Raw genomic sequence first — 24,170 nt, forward strand, 5'->3', positions numbered from 1 at the left:
TTCCCTTTTTTTTCTCCTATATTCATTGTCTGCTGCTCAAATTGCTCACCTGGGTTCTAACTTCTCCACTGCCCAGGACAGTATCTGAATTCCTAACACTGTGCTGCTTCTCTCACCCAGACTATGGAGCCCCCTGTGGTTCAGTCCTTAGTCTGTTTTATTTCCCTCACTATCGTCACCTCTTCCAGGATATCACCAACTCATCTGTCATGGCCACATAGGTGATTTTCTTTTTTTTATATTTATTTTATTGATTGATTGATTGATTGATTTTTTGGGGGGCTGCATTGGGTCTTAGTTGCCGCACACGGGATCTTCGTTGAGGCATGCAGGATCTTTCCTTGCGGCGTGCGGGTCTTCTCTCTCTCCTTGAGGCATGCGAGCTCAGTAATTGTGGCGTGCGGGCTTAATTGCCCCGCGGCATATGGGATCTTAGTTCCCTGACCAGGGATCAAACCCACGTCCCCTGCATTGGAAGGCAGATTCTTTACCACTGGACCACCAGGGAAGTCCCCACATAGGTGATTTTCAAGTCACTTCTCCAATCCCAATCTTTGGAGTTCTACTTTACTTCTCCAGTTGCTTACTGAGCACATGTTCTTGGGTGTGTCATTGTCACCTCAACTCAGCCTTCTCTAGAGCCCAAATTGTCAGTTTCCTTGTCTTTTTTTTTTTTTTGGCTGCGTTGGGTCTCCATTGCTGCACGTGGGCTTCTCATTGCGGTGGCTTCTCTTGTTGCAGAGCACAGGCTCTAGGTCCGCGGGCCCAGTAGTTGTGGCTTGTGGGCTCTGGAGCACAGGCTCAGTAGCTGTGTAGCACAGGCTTAGCTGCTCCACAGCATGTGGGATCTTCCCAGACCAGGGCTCGAACCCTTGTACCCTGCATTGGCAGGCAGATTCTTAACCACTGCGCCACCAGGGAAGTCCCTTTACATCTATTACTGAGCTCACTATACTTCTAGGTCTTTAGATTCAAGACCTTGACGTCCCCCATGCTTTACCCTTCCATGTGGTCTCAGTCACCAAATTCTGTCCATTTTCTAGTACACTGTCTTTTCCGTGTCTTTCTTTCCATTACTTTCCAGGTCCAGGACTTAAACAGCTCATTGAACTCCATGTGGACTAACTTCTCTCTTTGCCTGCAGTCTGGCCTTTTCTTCCCATTTCTCCTGCACCCTGTTGCCACTTTCATAATATTGCTCCCTGTTGATGTGGCCCCATATATACCTATCCATGTCCCCTGTACAAAAACTCATTGGTCTGGTCAAACCAGATCTGTTTTCTAAGCATATACTGTACTTAACTGGCTGTGTGCCTTAGAACATGCTATGCTCTTCCCTTTCCGTGGGATACTGCTCCAACCCCCTTTTCCCCATCCATGCACATCTTACCAGTCTTTCATGATTTAGATCAAACCACCCTTCATTCTATAAAATCATTTCTGATCATTCTGGCATGTAGTGTCCTCTCCCTTCTCTGACATCACGGGCCTTCTTACGTGGACAACTTAGATGACAGTGTTATATATTCCCTTGCATAGGTATTGTGTATTGTTATCTTGTATTGTTAATCTGATTATCTGATATTATTGTATCCATTCCCCATTATATGCTTCTTGAGGTATGAGACCAAGCGGTATATCCTTTCTGGATACTTGCACTTTGCTTTTGCACATTGTATTGCATGTAGTTATAGTTGATCAATAAATAGCTTTTGGTAAATTGATTTCTTTTTTGTGAAGCTATCTAGAGATTGAAGAGAAGTTCTTAATCCAGGTGACCTGGGACTCAGTAAAAAAAAAACTCCCATGTTTATCTACCTAGATCTTTCATGGTTTTATGGTCCATGACAATATATCCTTTTATCTTTCCACAAGGACAAGCTTTCATCTTTTTCAATCTATGTCTTCATGCAGAAGCTCTCACCCTTGATAATTTTATTGCCTTCCCTAGACCTTTCCTGGCTGCATTTTTCTTCCTTGTGGTTTAAATCATTACTGCATACAGTATAACAAGTGCAATTAGTTTAACCAGTATTGTAGCCCATTAAACACAAGTTTACTTTTGTGGATGACTCACTTACAGATTATTTCTGACACTCTTATAAAGTTTTTAAAAAGAACCAAGTTGAGGTGAAGGATTGGGAGAAAGCCGGCATTTCGTAGTAACATCATTTTTGTGTCAAATGGATTGGACGTAGGGGTTTTTGGATATGTTTTATACAACTAAATCCTGACTGAATTTTGTTTAAAGAAAAGACTGCAGGGTGGTTTTGCCTCGTATAAATTATTTTTAATCAGTTATCTGAAAATGGATTTTATTTATGTTACCTGGTGAAAGCCATTGTGGGTACAAAATTTTTGCAAGGCATTATTTAACTACTGAATTACATAAGCTTTTTAAAAGCTGCTAGATTCCAAAGGGTTTTCAGGGTTGACACATAAAGCAGTCATTATCTAAAACATATGGTGGGAGGACAGCTGCTTACCCAATACTCTTCCCACAAGTAACTCCACCAGGAGAACATTTCTTTTATTCAATACTTACCATGAACACAGCATTGAGCTGCACTGTGCCATCGACACATCTTTAAGAGACACTCAGGGAATAATGACAGGCTTTATACACATATCTCAGGCATCTTTCTGCAAAGCTCATCACCTTTAAGGCGCCCCCTTTTGAAATGCAGCTACCTGTGTGAGAGATCATATCATATCACATCGGGCACTGGGTGATTTAGTAAAGTTTAGTCGGCAACTAGATGGAAATAAGGGTTGGCACGCGCCCAGGGAGGTGGGAGTGTCAGCAGGGAGGAGAGAGGGAGCGGTAACCAAAAACATTGTCCTCTCACTGCCCACTTTTGTCCTGGTAGCCCCATGCATGTTTCCCCAAATAGGCTCTCTGGTCTCCACTTTTTCTCATTCAATACGTGATCTGAAAGGACACAGGAAGCAATGTCAAAAGAGGGAAGCGTGCTGACCTCTAATATACGTATGAGGCATGGTTTTTGACAGTTCATACATTCGCAAAACCAGAAACAAGTGGGCGCCAGTATTACATTTTGAAAAGCTGTGTTCTTCTGCCCCTGAGAATTCAAGACTGGTTGTACTTATATGCACAAGCTACCTTTCTGTTTGAAGGCCTCCATTTACAAGTGTGAATGAGGCAAATACCCACAATGTAGTACAATCTCACATTCTGCTTTGACCTTTTCTATACCTCTTTTGTATTTAATGTTTAGATTGTGAGAATGGTGAAGAATTTAAAAGGCAGCCCAATAACACTGTCGATAGGTGATGGTGCCAATGATGTTAGTATGATCTTGGAATCCCATGTGGGCATAGGTAAGAAACATCTAATGAGATGGCAGCTGTAAGGTATCAGTATTGCTTTTAGGTAGAGTGGTCTTATTATTCTAGAGATTGTTTTGGTTGCTCATCTTGAATCCGAATTTGGGAATGATCATTGTTTATCTAAAGAGGGTCCTCATCGGATCATGGAATATGTCCATGCCAAAGTCCTACCCATGGTGGGAATGTAGCAATACAAAGTTGGAGGATATTATTATATTAGCCAAGTAAAGTGAATTTCCCAAACCTACTAGCCATGCAGTTGATCATTTAGCTCTCACTTTTGACAGCATGCATGAAATTTTATTGATTTTTCGCCCCTGGCCAGATTGCCTGCTTATGTTGCTGCACTATATCTTTTGAGATCTGTAACTGTTTGGGACCGAGAGACGATAGTTGGCTGGCTGATTCTCCACATGGCAATATCTCTGCATGGCGGTTTGGGCTATAGTGGTGAATTTACATGTCGGCATGCAACAACAGCTTCTCTAAAACCTGCGCCCTTTCTTCCCCTGTCAGGCTGCTGGGAGGCAATCCTAACACCCCAGCAAGTGGTTTTTTGGTGGGCGAGAAATAATGGAATTAGTATCTTGGGGATTATTGTACCACAGTTTGGATTCCCAAATTCTTTCCATTTGCAAGTAACCCTACTTAGTGTGGAACTCTAGTTCAACTCATTGGTTATTGACTGTGGAAATGGCCTAAAGCTGCTTGAGCTCATGGAATACTTGGACTGCTACTCAGCCTTGCAGGACATTTGGTCTTGTCTAAAACGTCCAAAGCACATTTGGTCCATGCAGAAGGTCCTTGAAATTTGGTCCTGTCCAAAACCATTTGGCATGGACCAAATATGCTCGTGGACATTTTGGACAGGACCAGATTTCAAAGACCTTTTGGCATGGACCAACTGTCTTATAGTCCAAATGTCTTGACGTTTTGGACAGGACTAAATTTTAAGGATCTTTGGTGTGAACCAACTGTCTTATGAACATTTTGGACTGGAGTAAGTGTTTGACAGCCACTACTCAGTATCATTCAATATAAGGACTTAACCATCTCATTATAACTCTTCAGTTTTGAGCTCTTAGACCATAATCCCCAGGTCTCTGAGTTGCTTTAATATGGCACCTAGTCTGGTGCCATGCATAATTAATCACTTACTAAGTACCTTTAAAATAATTTTCAGACTTAACTATTTCCTCAGGATAATTTTTGCCTTATAATGATTAAAATAATGATTCTATTAATTATTTTATGTTTTGTTATAAATAGGTAATTGTCAATTAAACATAATTTTACTTTTTATTGGTAAGTCTCACTGTCACTGTTGAAAGCACTTTTTGCTTAAGAAAGCAAATCTAAACTGAACTATGCATGTAAGCAAGTAAAAAGTACGAAAGTAACAAGTCAGGTGGTTACTTATTCTATAAAAATACTCACCCTATAGAGATTTTTCTTTTTTTAGGTATCAAAGGCAAAGAAGGTCGCCAAGCAGCCAGGAATAGTGATTATTCTGTCCCAAAGTTTAAACATTTAAAGAAACTGCTGTTGGCTCACGGACACCTATATTATGTGAGAATAGCACACCTTGTACAGTATTTCTTCTATAAGGTATGTGATGAAATACTTGTGATTTAACTTATGACTATTTAACCCAGCATTGGCTCAGCTTGGTTGTAGGTATTTTTTCCTTTTTTCATGTTTCTTTTACTGTCTTAGTACTGAAATTTGTGGTCAGCAAAACAGAGGCAGTCTATTTAACGAATCAGAAACCAGAAATTCCTTTTAATGCAAGAGATTTGAGATGAAAATTTTTAAGTCAACTTTCTTAAAGTATAGTTTAAATACAGTACAATGTACCCATTAAATGTTTACAGTTCAATTTTGACAAATGTATGCATCCATGTGGCTACCACCCGAACCAAATATAGACCATTTCTATCACCCCAGAAAGTTTGCTTGTGCTCTCCTTTCTAGTATTCTCCACCCCTGCACCAAACAACGACTAATCTGATTTACATTACTCTGTGATATATAGTAACATATATGGCGTATAGCACATAAATTTAGATATAATTTATGCAATATACGCATTAGGTTTGCCTGTTTTAGACATGTACCAGAACTTGATCTCCTGTCCTATGTTCTATTCTATATAGTTTTTTAAAGTTTTTTTCACTTTTTGTTTTGAGATAATTTCATACTTTTTAAAAGTTGCAAAATTAGTGAAATCTCATATACTGTTTGCCCAGCTTTGCCAACTGTTAACACCTTAGATAACCCACAACATAGTTACCAAGATCAGTAAATTGATATTAATTGGCACATTATTAACTAGTCTATATACTGTACTGGAATTTTGCTAATGGTCCCACAGATTTTCTTTTTGTGGTCCATTTCAGGCTCATGCTTGCATTTAAGGATCATGATCTCCTTAGTCTTCTTTAGCCTAGAATAGTTCCTGTCTTTTTTGTCCTAATGATCTTATTAACATGTTTGAAGAGTGATGGCCAGTTAGTTTGTAGAATTTCCCTCAATTTGGGTTTGTCTAATATTTGCCTATTATTAGACTCAGGTTTTGCATTTGGACACAATTACCACAGAAGCGCTATTGCAACCTGCTGAATGCATCATATCCGGAGGCACATGTTGTCAGTATGTCTCATGATAATGTCAACTTTGATAAGCTGGTTCAGATGGTGTTCTGAGGGTCTCAAGACCCCTCATTTTTGCTCTGTGTAGTTTCATTTGAAAAGAGCATTCTCCTGCTAAACTAGATATTTTATTCTATGTTGAAATTCATTACTATCGTTGTTCATTCTGTTACTCAAATTGTCACAGATTTGGCGCCTGTTTCCTTAATCATGTCCCCATCATTTTTAAATTTTTATTTTATTGTGATAACACTTAGCATGAGCTCTATGCACTTAACAGATTATTAAGTATATGGTACAGTATTGTTAAGTACAACAGATCTCTAGTACTTACTCGTCTTGCATAACTAAAACTGTATACCCATTGAGTAGCAACTCCCCGTTCCTCCCTCCTCACCCCTTCCGCCTCCCCCGGCCCTAACCTTTTTTGAAGTCTTGTTTATTTTCTGGTACCACATGATGTGCTAGGCTTCTCTTGTATTTTTCTTGCAGTTCAATGGCAAGATGGATTCAGACTTTTCTGCAAGGATCACTTATTCCTTTCCATTATTCGCGAATGGTATTTAGAAATCAAGATCTGGGTGCTAGTTGTGCTCATCGCTACTGAGCTGAAGTTGTTGGGCTGAAATTAAAGGTATCTGTATAAACTCAGTACTTGAACTCAGTTTATGCAGATACCTTTGATTAAATCCGGCAGCACAAGGTTCATTGTAACCTTTCCCTTTTCCATTTAGTAACTCCTTTCTTCAGGGGTGAGAAACCTGGTTCTTATCCTCATAGTGTTTATTTATTTGCTAACTCCTCAAGTACACTTAAAGTAGTTCCAGAATTGCTACTCATACTCCTGTGAGAAACAAATCTAACTTGAGAAATATATTTGTGAGCACTTGTTTTTGTCTTTAGTCTTAGAGAATGTAGTCAAAACACTGTTTCCAAAGTTACTTTTTTTTTCCTTTTCCACCATTTCAGTGTGGTTATGTTATTTATATAGTTAAGGTTTGTGGGGCCTTGGACTCAGTAACTTAACAGCCCCACGTGGGGATGGATGGTTATTCTCTCTTACCTCCCCTTAGTAGGAGAGCCTGTGAAGATTTGCCGTACAGATCTGCCTAGCAATCTGATCCTATTCCAGAAGCTTGGTTTCCCTCTTTAAGATTTTGGCCTGCAATTCAAGCAACTGCCACCAGATGGACGGAATGCTCTGTTAAGAAAAACAAAACAAGCATTAAAATGGCTAATATTTACCAGTGGTCAGTAATTTACATATCCTGGTTCCCAAATTAGGGGATTATTTATGTAGATGCCCTCTGTCTTCATTAGGATCTCTGTGCCCATTATCATCTTAGTTATTGACTTAGCAATATTCCTTTTTTAGTGCTGTCTTTTGTCCCAAGATGATTTCTAATACCTTTGACCCTCTTTGGCTGCCTTCCTTTTATCTTGCCATTGCATCTTCAAGTTGTTGCCCGCCCCTGGAGTACTTCAGTGACAGGTCTTCCTGCTTTCTATTTCTCCATTCGCTCCTCCTTGCATAATTCAGCCAGGTTAATGTTTAGAAAACACCACTTTTCAACTTGTCCTCCAGAAACTCCACTCTCCATTGTCTTAAGAGTTAGTCTGGCTTTTAAGGCACCCCACAGTCTGACCCTGCCCTACCTTATATGTTTAAAATACATATGGCCTTACCTTGGTTCCTGCTATCACCATATCCTATTCATCTGTAACACCTAGTTCAAAGTCTAACTTCTTTATTCATTCAATCAACAAATATGTTTGTATGTGTTACCATGTGCCAAGCATTGTTTCAGGCGCTTGAGAATTCATAATGGAATAAGACAGGCAAAGTCCCTGTTTTCATGGAACTGTTATTCTAATGGGAGGGTCAGACCTCCCCTTCCCACAAAACACCCCCATAATCCACACCAAGCACTGCCTCTTCCAACCTCAGAACACCTCTTTTATATACATAAAGTATGACTCTAGAAAGGCTACCGACAGTATTTTGCATTCTGCCAGAACTGATACATACGAATGAGTGTTGCCCTTCCAGGTGCTAACCTTGGGAGCTCCGATACTCTGGTGCTGTAGGACTTATTCAAAATACATGTAGCAGTTTTCTGTAGAAATGTCCTCCAGAGCCTGCAGTATATATTTACCTAAATATCCTCATCTGCGGCAGTTGTTCATGCTTTAAGGATCCACTGGATTTTTAAAACGGTCTCAAGTCTCCCAGCCTGGTAAATTAGCTAAGTGAGAATGTGTGAGGGAAGGAAAGAGACTGGTTTTTTGACATGGCTCAGAAATGGGCTATTGGGCGTGAGCCATGGCCGCTGAGCCTGTGCGTCTGGAGCCTGTGCTCCACAACAGGAGAGGCCACAACAGTGAGAGGCCCGTGTACCGCAAAAAAAAAAAAAAAAAAGGCTATTGGGGACTTCCCTGGTGGTGCAGTGGTTAAGAATCTGCCTAGCAATGCAGGGGACACGGGTTCAAGCCCTGGTCCGGGAAGATCCCACATGTCGTGAAGCAGCTAAGCCTGTGCGCCACAACTACTGAGCCTGCGCTCCAGAGCCCACAAGCCACAACTACTGAGCCCACGTGCCACAACTACTGAAGCCTGCGCACCCTAGAGCCCGTGCTCCACAACAAGAGAAGCCACCGCAATGAGAAGGCCGTGGACCACAACAAAGAGTAGCCCCCGCTCACCGTAACTAGAGAAAGCGTGTGCGCAGCAATGAAGACCCAACGCAGCCAAAAATAAATAAATTTATTTATTTAAAAAAATATAGAGCTATTGAAGGTGCTGCCCTAAGAGAAATCCAGAGACACCATGAACAAGTGACAGCAGCGCTGAAATACAGTCACAGCCTATATTGAAGGACAGCACTCATTTGAAAATATTAGTTCTGGTGGTTTTGCCTGAAGACGTTAATTTTAGTATTTATCTTCTTACCTAGTGGCTTTTACTGCCTTATGAATTCTCAGCTTGTATTTTTTTAATATGTTTGTTTTTAGTGTTCTCCCAGTTAAATCCCTTAGAAGTAAGAAGTTTTGTTTTTTGTATCACCCGCAGCGTCATCTTTACATATAGTAGGTGATCAATAATAACAGTTAATTGTTTGATGAGGCAGTAACAAAGGCAGTAAAGCATTAGTTGATACTTGTTCATGTCAATATACACTATAATTTCCTGACTACTTATTGGCATTAATTGACTTTTAAATAAAGACTTACAGCTTTATGTCAGTCTACTTTGTGATGATTTTGCAAACCCACTTGGCATTTAAGGTGCAGTACCATTAGGTGTTCATATTATATGAGCTCATTTCTTCCCTACAAGAATAGCAAGAGGGTCTCATAAAGTAAGTGAGGTCCTCTTCTGCCTTGGTAGGGCAAAAGTCGGTATTAATATGAATGTAATTATTTGTTTTGAATTGTTTCCTTACAACTCTGGAGTAGAAGTTTATTGCATTGTGACATTAGAAGGGCTTAGGACTGCCTGTAGACTATCTGGAGTAGAGTTTCCTGTTTTACTTTAGAAAGTTGATCAAGTGAAAAGCATTAACCCTTTTCTTCATTTTTTTTTTCAGAACCTTTGTTTCATTTTGCCACAATTTTTGTACCAGTTCTTCTGTGGATTCTCACAACAGGTTTGTTACCCTAGGTATTTCTTGTAATGTCGTTTTTTTGTTTGTTTTTTGTTGTTGTTGTCTTTTGTTTAAATTTATTTTATTGAAGTATAGTTGATTTACAAGGTTGTGTTAGTTTCTGGTGTAGAGCAAGGTGATTCAGCAATGCATACATATAATAGTATCCACAGAAATGTTAGGGTTTTTTTTAAATTATTTTTTATTGTATTTTATTTTAATTTATTTTTTATGTCAATCCCACTCTCCCAATTCATCCCACCACCACCACCGCCGCCGCCCACCACGACTTTCCCCCCCTTGGTGTCCATACGTTAGTTCTCTGCATCTGTGTCTCTATTTCTGCCTTGCAAACTGGTCCATCTGTGCCATTTCTCTAGATTCCACATACATGCATTAATGTATGATATTTGTTTTTCTCTTTCTTACTTACTTCACTCTGTATGACAGCCTCTAGGTCCATTCACGTCTCTACAAATGACTCATTTCGTTCCTTTTTATGGCTGAGTAATATTCCATTGTATATACGTACCACATCTTCTTTATCCATTTGTCTGTCGATGGGCATTTACGTTGCTTCCATGACCTGATTATTGTAAATAGTGCTGCAATGAACATTGGAGTGCATGTGTCTTTTTGAATTATGGTTTTCTCTGGGTATATGCCCAGTACTGGGATTGCTGGGTTGTATGGTAATTCTATTTTTAGTTTTTTAAGGAACCTCCATACTGTTCTCCATAGTAGCTGTATCAATTTACATTCCCACCAACAGTGCAAGAGGGTTCTCTTTTCTCCACACCCTCTCTAGCATTTGTTGTTTGTAGGTTTTCTGATGATGCCCATTCTAACTGGTATGAGGTGGTACCTGATTATAGTTTTGATTTGCATTTCTCTAATAATTAGTGATGTTGAGCAGCTTTTCAAGTGCTTCTTGGACATCTGTATGTCTTCTTTGGAGAAATGTCTATTTAGGTCTTCTGCCGAATTTTTGGTTGGGTTGTTTGTTTTTTTAATATTGAGCTGCATGAGCTGTTTATGTATTTTGGAGATTAATCCTTTGTCAGTTGATTCGTTTGGAAATATTTTCTCCCATTCTGAGGGTTGTCTTTTCGTCTTGTTTGTAGTTTCCTTTGCTGTGCAAAAGGTTTTAAGTTTCATTAGGTCCCATTTGTTTGTTTTTGTTTTTATTTCCATTACTCTAGGAGGTGGATCAAAAAAGATCTTGCTGTGATTTACGTCAAAGAGTGTTCTTCCTGTGTTTTCCTCTAAGAGTTTTACAATGTCTGGTCTTACATTTAGGTCTTTAATTCATTTTAAGTTTATTTTTGTGTATGGTGTTAGGGAGTGTTCTAGTTTCATTCTTTTACATGTAACTGTCCAGTTTTCCCAGCACCACTTATTGAAGAGACTGTCTTTTCTCCATTGCATATCCTTGCCTCCTTTTTCATAGATTTGTTGACCATAGGTGCGTGGGTTTATCTCTGGGCTTTCTATCCTGTTCCATTGATCTATATTTCTGTTTTTGTGCCAGTGTTATATTGTCTTGATTACTGTAGCTTTTTTTTTTTATAAATTTAATTTATTTTATTTTATTTTTTATTTTATTTTTGGCTGTGTTGGGTCTTTGTTGCTGCGTGCGGGTTTTCTCTGTTGTGGTGAGCGGGGGCTACTCTTTGTTGTGGTGCACAGGCTTCTCATTGCGATGGCTTCTCTTATTGTGGAGCACGGGCTCTAGGCGCACAGGCTTCAGTAGTTGTGGCTCTCAGGCTCTAGAGCACAGGCTTAGTAGTTGTGGTGGATGGGCTTAGTTGCTCTGCGGCATGTGGGATCTTCCCAGACCAGGGCTCGAACCCGTGTTCCCTGCATTGACAGGCAGATTCGTAACCACTGCACCACCAGGGAAGGCCCTGATTACTATAGCTTTGTAGTATAGTCTGAAGTCAGGGAGTCTGATTCCTCCAGCTCTGTTTTTTTCCATCAAGACTGCTTTGGCTGTTCGGGGTCTTTTGTGTCTCCATACGAATTTTAAGATTTTTTTCTTCCAGTTCTGTAGAAAATGCCACTGGTAATTTGATAGGGATTGCATTGGATCTGTAGATTGCTTTGAGTAGTATAGTCATTTTCACAATGTTGATCCTTCCAATCCAAGAACATGATATGGCTCTCCATCTGTTTGTGTCGTCTTTGATTTCTTTCAACAGTGTCTTACAGTTTTCTGAGTACAGGTCTTTTACCTCCTTAGGTAGGTTTCCTCCTCAGTATTTTATTCTTTTTGTTGCAATGGTGAATGGGATTGGTTCCTTAATTTCTCTTTGTGATCTTTCATTCTTAGTGTGTAAGAATGCAAGAGATTTCTGTGCATCAACTTTGTATCCTGCAACTTTATGAAATTCATTGATTAGCTCTAGTAGTTTTCTGGTAGCCTCATTAGGATTCTCTATGTGTAGTATCATGTCATCTGCAAACAGTGACAGTTTTATTTCTTTTCCAATTTGTATTTCTTTTTCTTCTCTGATTGCCGTGGCTAGGACTTCCAAAACTATGTTGAATAATAGTGGCGAGAGTGGACATCCTTGTCTTGTTCCTGTTCTTAGAGGAAATGCTTTCGGCTTTTCACCATTGAGAATGGTGTTTGCTGTGTTTGTTGTATATGGCCTTTATTATGTTGAGGTAGGTTCCCTCTGTGCCCACTTTGTGGACAGTTTTTATCATAAATGGGTGTTGAATTTTGTCAAAAGCTTTTTCTGCATCTGTTGAGATGATCATATGGTTTTTATTCTTCAGTTTGTTAATATGGTGTATCACATTGATTGATTTGCATGTACTAAAGAATCCTTGCATCCCTGGGATAAATCCCACTTGTTCATGATGTATGATCCTTTTAATGTGTTGTTGGATTCTGTTTGCTAGTATTTTGTTGAGGATTTCTGCATCTGTATTCATCAGTGATATTGGTCTGTAATTTTCTTGTTTTGTAGTATTTTTGTCTGGTTTTGGTATCAGGGTGATGGTGGCCTCATAGAATGAGTTTGGGAGTGTTCCCTCCTCTTCAGTTTTTTGGAAGAGTTTGAGAAGGATGGGTGTTAGCTCTTCTCTAAATATTTGATAGAATTCACCTGTGAAGCCATCGACTTTTGTTTGTTGGAAGATGTTTAATCACAGTTTCAATTTCATTACTTGTGATTGGTGTGCTCATATTTTCTATTTCTCACTGCTTCAGTCTTGGAAGGTTATGCCTTTCTAAGAATTTGTCCATTTCTTCCCGGTTGTCCATTTTATTGGCATAGAGTTGCTTGTAGTAGTCTCTCATGATGCTTTGTATTTCTGCGGTGTCTGCTGTAACTTCTCCTTTTTCATTTCTAATTTTATTGATTTGAGTCCTCTCCCTCTTTTTCTTGATGAGTCTGGCTAAAGGTTTATCAATTTTGTTTATCTTCTCAAAGAACCAGCTTTTAGTTTTATTGATCTTTGCTATTGTTTTCTTTGTTTCTATTTCATTTATTTCTGCTCTGATCTTTATGATTTCTTTACTTCTACTAACTTTGGGTTTTGTTTGTTCTTCTTTCTCTAGTTCCTTTAGGTGTAAGGTTAGATTGTTCATTTGAGATTTTTCTTGTTTCTTTAGGTAGGATCTTACTGCTATAAACTTCCCTCTTAGAACTGCTTTTGCTGCATCCCATAAGTTTTGGATCGTCGTGTTTTCATTGTCATTTGTCTCTAGGTATTTTTTGATTTCCTCTTTGATTTCTCCAGTGCTCTCTTGGTTATTTAGTAACGTATTGTTTAGCCTCCATGTGTTTGTGGGTTTTACGTTTTTTTTTCACTGTAATTGATTTCTAATCTCGTAGCATTGTGGTCAGAAAAGATACTTGATATGATTTCAGTTTCCTTAAATTTACCAAGACTTGATTTGTGACCAAGATGTGATCTGTCCTGGAGAATGTTCCATGTGCACTTGAGAAGAAAGTGTAATCTGCTGTTTTTGGATGGAATGTCCTATAAATATCAATTAAATCTATCAGGTCCATTGTGGCATTTAAAGGTTGTGTTTCCTTATTAATTTTCTGTCTGGGTGATCTGTCCATTGGTGTAAGTGAGGTGTTAAAGTCCCCCACTATTATTGTGTTACTGTCAATTTCGTCTTCTATAGCTTAGCAGGCGCCTTTTGTATTGAGGTGCTCCTGCATTGGGTGCATATATAATTGTTATATCTTCTTCTTGGATTGATCCCTTGATCATTATGTAGTGTCCTTCCTTGCCTCCTGTAACAATCTTTATTTTAAAGTCTATTTTAGGGACTTCCTTGGTGGCACAGAGGTTTAGAATCCGCCTGCCAATGCAGGGGACACGGGTTCAAGCCCTGGTCCGGGAAGATCCCACATGCCGCAGAGCAGCTAAGTCCGTGCGCTACAACTACTGAGCCTGTGCTCTAGAGCCCACGAGCCACAACTACTGAGCCCACTCACCTAGAGCCCGTGCTCTGCAACAAGAGAAGCCCCTGCAATGAGAAGCCCGCACACAGCAACAAAGAGTAGCCCCTGCTCTCTGCAACTAAAGAAAGCCTGCGCACAGCAACAAAGACCCAACACAGCCAAAAATAATAAATAAATGAATGAATTTTAATTTTTTAAAAGTTAGTAAAAACTAAAGTCTATTTTTTCTGATATGAGTATTGCTACTCCAGCTTTCTTTTGATTTCCATTTGCATGGAATACCTTTTTCCATCCCCTCACTTTCAGTCTGTATGTGTCCCTAGGTCTGAACTGGGTCTCTTGTAGACAGCATATATATGGGTCTTGTTTTTGTATCCATTCAGCGAGCCTGTGTCTTTTGGTTGGAGCATTTAATCCATTCACATTTAAGGTAATTATCAATATGTATGTTCCTACTACCATTTCCTTAATTGTTATGGGTTTGTTTTTGTAGGTCCTTTCCTTCTCTTGTGTTTCCCACTTAGAGAAGTTCCTTTAGCATTTGTTGTTGAACTGGTTTGGTGGTACTGAATTCTCCTAGCTTTTGCTTGTTTGTAAAGCTTTTGATTTCTCCATCAAATCTGAATGAGATCCTTGCCAGGTAGAGTAATCTTGGCTGTAGGTTCTTCCCTTTCATCACTTTAAATATATTGTGCCACTCCCGTCTGGCTTGTAGAGTTTCTGCTGAGAAATCAGCTGTTAACGTTATGGGAGTTCCCTTGTATGTTATTTGTCATTTTTCCCTTGTTGCTTTCAATAATTTTTCTTTGTCTTTAATTTGTGTCAATTTCATTACTGTGTGTCTCCGTGTGTTTCTCCTTGGCTTTATCCTGCCTGGGACTCTCTGCACTTCCTGGACTTGGGTGGCGATTTCCTTTCCCATGTTAGGGAAGTTTTCGACTATAATCGCTTCAGATATCTTCTTGGATCCTTTCTCTCTCTCTTCTCCTTCTGGGACCCCTATAATGCGAATGTTGTTGCGTTTAATGTTGTCCCAGAGGTCTCTTAGGCTGTCTTCATGTCTTTTCATTCTTTTTTCTTTATTCTGTTCTGCAGCATTGAATTCCACCATTCTGTCTTCCAGGTCACTTATCCGTTCTTCTGCCTCAATTATTCTGCTGTTGATTCCTTCTAGTGTATTTTTCTTTTCAATTATTGTATTGTTCACCTCTGTTTCTTTGTTCTTTAATTCTTCTAGGTGTTTGTTCTTTAATTCTTCTAGGTCTTTGTTAAAGATTTCTTGCATCTTCTCAATCTTTGCCTCCATTCTTTTTCCGAGGTCTTGGATTATCTTCACTATCAGTATTCTGAATTTTTTTTCTGGTAGGTTGCCTATCTGCACTTCATTTAGTTGTTTTTCTGGGTTTTTATCTTGTTCCTTCATCTGGTACATAGTCCTCTGCCTTTCCATTTTGTCTGTCTTTCTGTGAATGTGGTTTTAATTCCACAGGCTGCAGAAATGTAGTTCTTCTAGCTTCTGCTGTCTGCCCTCTGGTGGATGAGGCTATCTAAGAGGCTTGTGCAAGCTTCCTGATGGGAGGGACTGGTGGTGGGTAGAGCTGGGTGTTGCTCTGGTGGGCAGAGCTCAGTAAAACTTTAATCTGCTTGTCTGCTGATGGGTGGGGCTGTGTTCCCTCCCTGTTTGGTTGTTTAGCCTGGGGCGACCCAGCAGTGGAGCCTGCCAGGCTCTTTGCTCTTTGGTGGGGCTAATGGCGGACTCTGGGAGGGCTCACGCCAAGGAGTGCTTCCCAGAACTTCTGCTGCCAGTGTCCCACGGTGAGCCACGACTGTGATTCCGGTGCTCTTGCAAGAGGGAGTGAGCACACGTCCTTCCAGTTCGCCATCTTGAACCAATCTCTGTAATGTAGTTTATATTTGCTGTTAATTACCTTTTATGTATTTGGATTGTAGAGATTAGAGAGGTATGCCCAACGTAAAAGGATTTTTTTTTTTCTTAGTTCAACAGTTGATCTTCTTGGCCTGGTTTTTGACAATAGCAAAATTTTATATCTGTGCTTTAGTAATGGTCTTATTGTTATTTTCTTTTTGAAAGTTATTTGGTACGTCCTGTTGGAATTGAGATCCTTTAAAAAGTATTTTTAATTTTTGTTAGTGTACACAATGTTTTCCAATAATCCTAAAATGTTAGAGTTTATTATTTCATCAAATAAAATCTCATACCTTTGCGTTTTCTCAGGTTGATTCTCTAGAAAAACATTGATGTTTAAGCTAGCAAAGAAGCTGTGATTCCTGGATAATGCCTTGGATTAGTTAAGCAATTCTACACTTTTAGCCCTCTGTAGTTTTCTGAACATTTTTCACATATAGAATATGCTATATGTTAACTTGATACATAAGTGGGGGGTGGGCAGGCATATTTGTAGGTTTGTTTTAACAGCTGAACTGTATTTTGCATTGCTTCTAGTGGAAGTATAGCTACATAAAGGAGCTATAATGCTCAATGACTCAGAAATTTTGTACTTAATCTATGAGCAATTCAGTGATTTTTACCAAGCTGAGCTGCTGGTAACATCATCACAGCTATTAGAGACTGATTTTCTCAATTTCAAGGCATGTTCCATTCCTCATGATAGGACGTGATTTTTTCCTAATTTCTTGGCAGTATTTTTAAGAGAATGTATTCTTCTCAATGGGAAGCGACTCTATTTGTTTGTTTGTTTGTTTGGCTGCACCGGGTCTTAGTTGTGGCATGCAGGATCTTTAGTTGCGGCATGTGGGATCTAGTTCCCTGACCAGGGATCAAACCCGGGCCCCCTGCATTGGGAGCGTGGAGTCTTAGCCACTGGACCACCAGGGAAGTCCCTGCTTTCTTTCTCTTGAACTTGCCTCTTTGCCATTTGGTATGCTGTCTCTTACATCAGTGCCATGTCATCAGCCCCATGATGCCAGTTAAGCCTATCACTTTATGAATTAATCATCTACCGGCTGTAGAAAGTACCATCAGCCTTCTTGTATTCAAAGCTAACAGTATTGGTAACAGAGAGTTTTATAAACTGTTGAATCTACTTTTCTTGAACATTCAGATTACTGTTGATCATAATGTTTGTAATTCCTCACTTCCTTGGAAGATGAATGCAAGTATAAAGGGACATTTTCAAATTTTGTAGCAAAGTGATAAAGGGAAGTTGGCTTTTTAAACCATGTTTACCAAGCACAAGTTGTATGAAGAAAGAAAGAACTTATTCCCTATAAAACCCTAGGCTGTTGGGGGTCTGGGGGTCTTCTTAGGTTCCCATAGGACTTGATGTTTACCTTCGTCAGTTGCTCAACTGGTACATTCATTCATTTAACAAATACTTCTTGAGTGCCTACTGTGTGCCAGGCTAAGTGCCGGGGATATAACAGTGATCAAAACTCTTTACCACATGGAGCTTGTGGGTACAGTGAGTGATAGGGGGAGAGACAGACAGCAATCAGACAAACACATTATGTTGGGTACTGATGTATGCTCTGAAGGAGAACAAAAAGCATAATAAATGGATAGAATGTGACTGGGGAAGAGAGCTGCTGTTTTAGACAAACTGACCTGGAAAGTTCTCTCTGATGAGGTGACATTTGGGCAGAGATCTAGTGGAGATGAGGGAGAGAGCTAGGCAGACATCTTAGAAAAAGTGTACCACATAAAAGGAAGGTCTCTCTGAGGTAGTGATGTATTGTACATATCTTTAGTTTTCACTTTGGCCTTGTGCTGAATGTAGAGACCTTTATTGCAAATATTTGTGGAATACATACAGGTAGTCAGCCTTTTTCACTTCAGGTCTACTTCAGGTGTTCTCTTCAACCCTGGTACTTGGAGAGTGAGCTATGGAGAATGTAGAAATGGGACCAGGATGCAGATTATTTAAGCAAAAAGCAACTCTTTGTTTAGCAAAGCCTAGGTTAGTACTGGACTTTCTTCTGCATGAAAAGATACCTTTATAACAGGTATAACAAGAAACAGTATTATCAACTAAACCTGTTTTGTTTTGTTTTTATAAATTTATTTTATTTATTTTATTTTTGGCTGCATTGGGTCTTCATTGCTATGTGTGGGCTTTCTCTAGTTGCCACAAGCAGGGGCTACTCTGTTGCGGTGCGCGGGCTTCTCATTGCAGTGGCTTCTCTTGTTGTGGAGCACAGGCTCTAGGCGTGAGGGCTTCAGTAGTTGTGGCTTGCAGGCTCAGTAGTTGTGGCTCGCAGGCTGTAGAGCGCAGGCTCAGTAGTTGTGGCACACGGGCTTAGTTGCTCTGCAGCACGTGGGATCTTCCCGGACCAGGGCTCGAACCTGTGTCCCCTGCATTGGCAGACGGATTCTCAACCACTGGGCCACCAGGGAAGTCCAGTTTGTGTCACATTTAAATGCATTTTATTAATCAAAAAACATTTTATATACGTGAAGCATACATGTGAATATGGGATATTATTTATTCAGGTCACAGATGATGGTTGCATGACAACATCTAGCACTGTGTAGAAAATACTGAACTCAATAAATACTAGCATCAAAACAAGGTTCATTATAAAAACCTTAATATTTTTTTCAGTAAAGGAATATTTACAATATCAGATCAGTCCTTTACAAATATGTTTTGGCTTCCAGTCTCTAGTCATTCATTCATCCAATATTTATTGAATGCTTTCTGTATGCCAAGTTCTGTTCTAGGAGTCCCAGATTGTCAAAGCCAGTAAAACACTTGTAGTTGATCACATTAGGTTCATTACTCAATGCAACAAGAAAGAGTGTACACCATGAGGAACAGTAGGGCCTCTTAGGAAGCGAGTGTTAGAAAAGTCTTGTAAGATTTGGGCTTGAGTTAGGTGATTTGTGGAAGGGTTTAAGGAGTAGGGCCTTGCTGGGTGCTCTTAGCAGATGGGGGTAATTTTATGACTAAGCATGTTAGTAAATCTTATCCAGGAAGCCAACATGTCATTGGTCAAGAGGCAGTAGTCACCCAAATCAGCCAGAATGTAGATGTTGGTCATTATTGTGATTTGGACAATATTTATATTCTGTCTGTGTTCAAACGTGATTACAGAGTGTTTTTGTCTCGATATATCGAGGTCACACAGTGGCCTTGTTTGATGTTGCTGTTCTGCGAAATTGTTCATGTTCTACAGAGCGCCGGTGCCTAGCTGTGAGTGTCGGGCCAGCTCTTGAATGTCAGGAGCTGCTTTGCTTTTTCTCAAGCTACAGCTATCAATAAGTAAACAAAAATCCCTGCCCACATAGAGCTTAAATTCTAGTGTGAAGAGAGAGACAGTAAACATAATAAATTTATCATGTAAGTTAAAAGGTGATTAGTACTGTGAGGGGGCGCACAGGATTGGGGGGAATGTGTTCAGGAGAGAGGAAGTGGCAAGGTAAATCAAGGTTGGTCTCACTGAGAAGGTAACAGACAGGTAAGAAGCTGGATGGAGGAGTAGGACTTTATATCCCCACCATTGTAGGAGCTTCTTTACTTGCAGAGATGAAGGAATCCACTGGAGAGTTTGAACAAAACAATGATTTGATTTGACTTATTTTCCAGTAGAGCTACTTGGGCCATTGTGTTGAGAATAGACTGCAGGTCAAGGGGAGAAGAAGCCGGGAGACCAATTAAAGGCTTGCAGAGTGGTCACAGTGGAGGGGCTAAGAAGTGATGTGGTTCTGAATGTATTTGAAAGTGGAGCTAGTAAACGGTGCTCAATATATTGGATGTGGCTTCTGAAAAAGAGAAGAGTGAAGGATGAATCCAAGATTTCCAAAATCAAAACGGTTTTGTTGCCCCTTCCTGAGATGAGGGAAGACTTCAGGAGAAGCAGGTTTGAGGTGAGGGCAGGTCAGGAATTCAGCCTTGGATGTAAGTCTGAAATATGCTGGGCACCCAAGAGGAGATATCAAGTGGGCAGTTGGATATATGGGACAGGTTTAGGCTAGATATGGGAATTTTCAGTGAATGGGTTATATTAAAACCACAAGACTAAATGAGATCACCTAGAGAGCGAGCATAAATGAAAGTTCCAAACACCGAGTGCTGGAACACTCCAACACAGAGGGCTCAGGGAGAAGATGAGCCTGAGAAGGAATGGCTAGTGAGGCAGGAAGAGAATCACTCATTTCAAAAGATTTCTTGAGTACCTAAGGGGTACCAGGCACCAGGGTAGATACTGGGGTTGCAAACATTGTGGGGCCACTCACTGAGGTAGGGGACATGGGAGGAAGCAGATTTAAAGGGAAGGTTAATGAGTTTGGTTTTAGACATTTTGAATTGCAGGTTGTCCTGTGGGACAACCAGCAGGAAGTTGGAAATTTTGGTCTGGAGCCTAGGGAATTCAGGACCAGAAAGAGTCATGACCATGTGAATATATTTAGCTTTTATTTTTTTGAAGATTTATGTAATCCTTAGTAAATGGCCACATTCAATATCATAAATATACTCTGGAGAAGGTGATAGTGATATTTAAAGCCATGTAAAATATTAACCCAAAAAACTGTGACACAGGCTGGCCACTGCTTATATTTAGTTTCCCTAAGGGCTTCCTGTCTTATACTTAATTGGTCTTCATTCGCTGAAAATCTTTTGAAAAGTTCTTAGTTAATATCCATTAGAAATAGAGCTTATCAGCCACATAGCACAGGGAGATCAGCTCGGTGCTTTGCGACTACCTAGAGGGGTGGGATAGCGAGGGTGGAGGGAGACACAAGAGGGAGGAGATATGGGGATATATGTATATGCATAGCTGATTCACTTTGTTATAAAGCAGAAACTAACACACCATTGTAAGGCAATTATACTCCAATAAAGATGTTAAAAAAAGAGTTTCTCCTTTACACATACTTATATATAAATTTACTTGGACTAATTAATAAAAAGAAAAGCATATATATTAAAAAAAAGAAATAGAGCTTATAGCTTGTAAACATTCTGAATAAGATCGTATTTTAAAAGCGAGGGTATTTCAATATGCCTTACAGTATGTTAGTTTCTTTTCTATAGTGGTCAGTTAGAGTGACCTTATTTACAAAACCTCCTTTGCTGTCACAAAAGGTGTGAAAGGAAACTCTTGTTTTAGCTTGTGATTTTTTCTAAACACTTAAATATCCTCTTGCAGATGATTGTTACATTACCTTTCTCTTCTTTGGTTTGTCATTACAGCCACTGTATGATGCCGCTTACCTTACAATGTACAATATCTGCTTCACATCCTTGCCCATCCTGGCCTACAGTCTACTGGAACAGCACATCAACATTGACACTCTGACCTCAGATCCCCGATTATATATGTAAGTTGAACATATGTAAGTTAACCCCCCGCCCCAGACTTTCAAAATTGTGGATTTCATTTTATCTACAGGTAGGAAGGGCACAGAACTGCCCTCCTGGTTTGATTACATGGTTCTGTTCTGAATTTTTAGCTACTTAAACCAAACCATCCAGCTGGAAAATGATGTATTTCCTAGGTATTGATATATGTCCTGTATTTGAATGGGTATGAATTATTTAGTTCAAAATCAGTAATTCCTAAAACTTTGCCTACATTGTCATAGAGTTCTAGGGTCTTAGATGGAGACACAATAGTTTAACTACCTGCCACCCCCCACCTCCCCCAAGATGGGCCACACAAAGATCTCTCGTAGTTTAGAATATTGATCCCTCCCTGTAATGGATTGAACTGATGATGTTATGTTAGGCTTTCTCTTGTAAACTGCCCCTGAAATATAGCCTCCCGGGTGCTTTGTTAGCCGCATTCTAAAATGGCATTGTTGAAGAAAAGAATTAAGTCATCAAGCCATTATATTCATTTTGTGTTAGTTGGAAATAGATGCTTTTCTCTATGGGTGGGGGACTTGGCACTAGCCCCAGTTGCTTAACCTTTGATTAAATTGGATTTTTATAAGTGAAGCTTACAGCTAAAGATAAAGATATTAATTTACAGCAGGTTGTAAGCATTGCTAAATAGTGGGTAGCAAGTGCAATAGAGAAACTTGGGTGTGATTGATTGGTGCGAAGTGAAGGTGCACAAATTTAAAGGATGTCTTTAACCAGTATGACTCATGAAACTCACATCTAGGAATTGTTAGACTTAACCAGGTTTATAAAATTAGTTGCCATTTTAAAGGTATTTATTATAAAAAGTTTAAAACATGCAAAGAGTGTAGCAAAAATACTATTTATAAAGTGAACTTCGCTGTCCTTACCACTCAGGTTCAACAATTATCAATCAATTCAGGGCCAATCCTGCTTCATTAATAACCTTGTCTTATCTATCAAGGACTTATTTTGAAGCAAATATCAAACTATATAAAATAGTTATTTCAGCATGTATCTTTTACATGTACTGTTATAACAGTACACTATCATACCTAAAAATTTAACAAGTCATATATCATCAAATATCCAGTCAGTGCTCAAATTTTTCCAGTTGACTCAATTTCTTTTTATAGCATGCTTGTTTGAAACAGTATATAAGGCCCATATACTTCAGGTGGTTAATATTGCTTCTTGAGACTCTCTTAATCTGTAGGTTAACTTGGCAATTTATTTGTGAACGAAACCAGATAATTTATCTTGTAGCATTTCCCCCAATCTAGAGTTTGCTGATTGCCTCCTCATGGCGGTAACATATTCTGCTTTTCCCTGTATTTCTTGCAAAGGGTATTGTTAGATCTAAAGGGGAATCATAGAAATCTTGCTAGAAATCTTCCAGAGCATCAGCTCTCACACCTTCTTTTTTTTTTAAAGAAAATGAGGACCCAGGGCCCAGAAATGACTTGCCTAAGGACACAGCGTGTAACAAGAGGCCAGAGCAAGATCAGATTTCTATCCTCCTGATGACTGGCCCTGTGCTCTTTTCCACAGGCTGGTGGTTTTCAAAGATTGAGTAGCAGTGTTCTGTTTTCAGACAACAACTAAAGTGAAGACCAGTAGTGCAGTTACTCTGGTTGAAGAGGGGTTTGGGTGGCAGTGAGCAGAATGCCTCCCGTTCAGTCCCACCAAGAGCTCTAGCTTAGCCTGCACTCTGATCCCAGCTCTGCCACTGACTCTGTGGCCTTGCTCAGGGATGGGCCTCAGTTTCCTCTTCAGTAACAATAGATCCAATCACAGTGTTTTGGGGGAGGATTAAATGAGTGACTACATGTAAAAACTTACAGTGGTGCCTGGCACATAGTAAGTTTTCAATAGATGGTAGCTATTAATCTTATTATTCTAACACCCTTCTCCACATAACTTCAGGGCTATGCTGAGCACTTTCTTTTTGTTTGTTTGTTTTTTGGGTTTTTTGGTTGTTTTTTTGTGTGTGTGTGGTACGCAGGCCTCTCACTGTTGTGGCCTCTCCCATTGCAGAGCACAGGCTCCGGACACGCAGGCTCAGCGGCCATGGCTCACGGGCCCAGCCGCTCCGCGGCACGTGGGATCTTCCCGGACCGGGGCACGAACCCGTGTCCCCTGCATCGGCAGGTGGACTCTCAACCACTGCGCCACCAGGGAAGCCCCGAGCACTTTCATACATTAAGAATGTTGAAAACTTGAAGCAAGCCGTTGAATACAAATTATTATGGGTTTCCATGAAGTTTTAGTTACTGCATGCAGGTGTAGGTCATGAATTTTTAAGCAATGTTGCATAGAGGGCATACTTGCCACATACGATGGAGAAATGAAAGCCATAGCATACCTATCACCCAGCCCAAAATGCAGCTTCCTGCCTGCCCGCTCTGATGAGACTGTGCTCTCAGCCTGTCACTGTATTGGAGACTACTCTGTTACTCTGAGCATTCCTTTGTAAATGTGAATCTCTGGTCTTCATATGTGTCTCTCTCTGCATTTGTACCACTTAATGTTACTTGTGGCCTTGTGTAGCATATTAATATCACCTTCGGGGACTTAGTGACACAGGCGTTTACCAAAAGTTTTGGTGTGAAATGTGACATAATTGGATCTTTTCTTATTTTTTGAGAGAAATTTGAAAAGTCAACTGTAGTTCTTTTCTAGAGGGTAGAGGCATAGTCTGTTCCTTATACAACTTTAAAAGGCAAAAATGAAAGGTCCTGGTACACCTACTGTCTCCCATTG

General features: G+C 39.9%; 1 protein-coding gene across 2 annotated transcripts in view; it reads left to right on the forward strand.

The window, feature by feature from the left end:
- ATP11C (ATPase phospholipid transporting 11C (ATP11C blood group)) overlaps positions 1–24,170 on the forward strand; it is a 100,764-nt gene that overhangs the window by 56,762 nt on the left and 19,832 nt on the right. For both annotated transcript variants that reach the window (XM_007452066.1, XM_007452065.1), the window contains exons 21-24: positions 3,240–3,342; positions 4,814–4,959; positions 9,590–9,649; positions 21,255–21,382. In XM_007452066.1, coding sequence (XP_007452128.1) covers positions 3,240–3,342; positions 4,814–4,959; positions 9,590–9,649; positions 21,255–21,382 — 437 coding nt within the window. The remainder of the gene's footprint in view (positions 1–3,239; positions 3,343–4,813; positions 4,960–9,589; positions 9,650–21,254; positions 21,383–24,170) is intronic.

This window comes from Lipotes vexillifer, unplaced genomic scaffold (assembly GCF_000442215.2).
Source record: "Lipotes vexillifer unplaced genomic scaffold, Lipotes_vexillifer_v1.1 scaffold1114, whole genome shotgun sequence".
Taxonomy (NCBI): domain Eukaryota; kingdom Metazoa; phylum Chordata; class Mammalia; order Artiodactyla; family Lipotidae; genus Lipotes; species Lipotes vexillifer.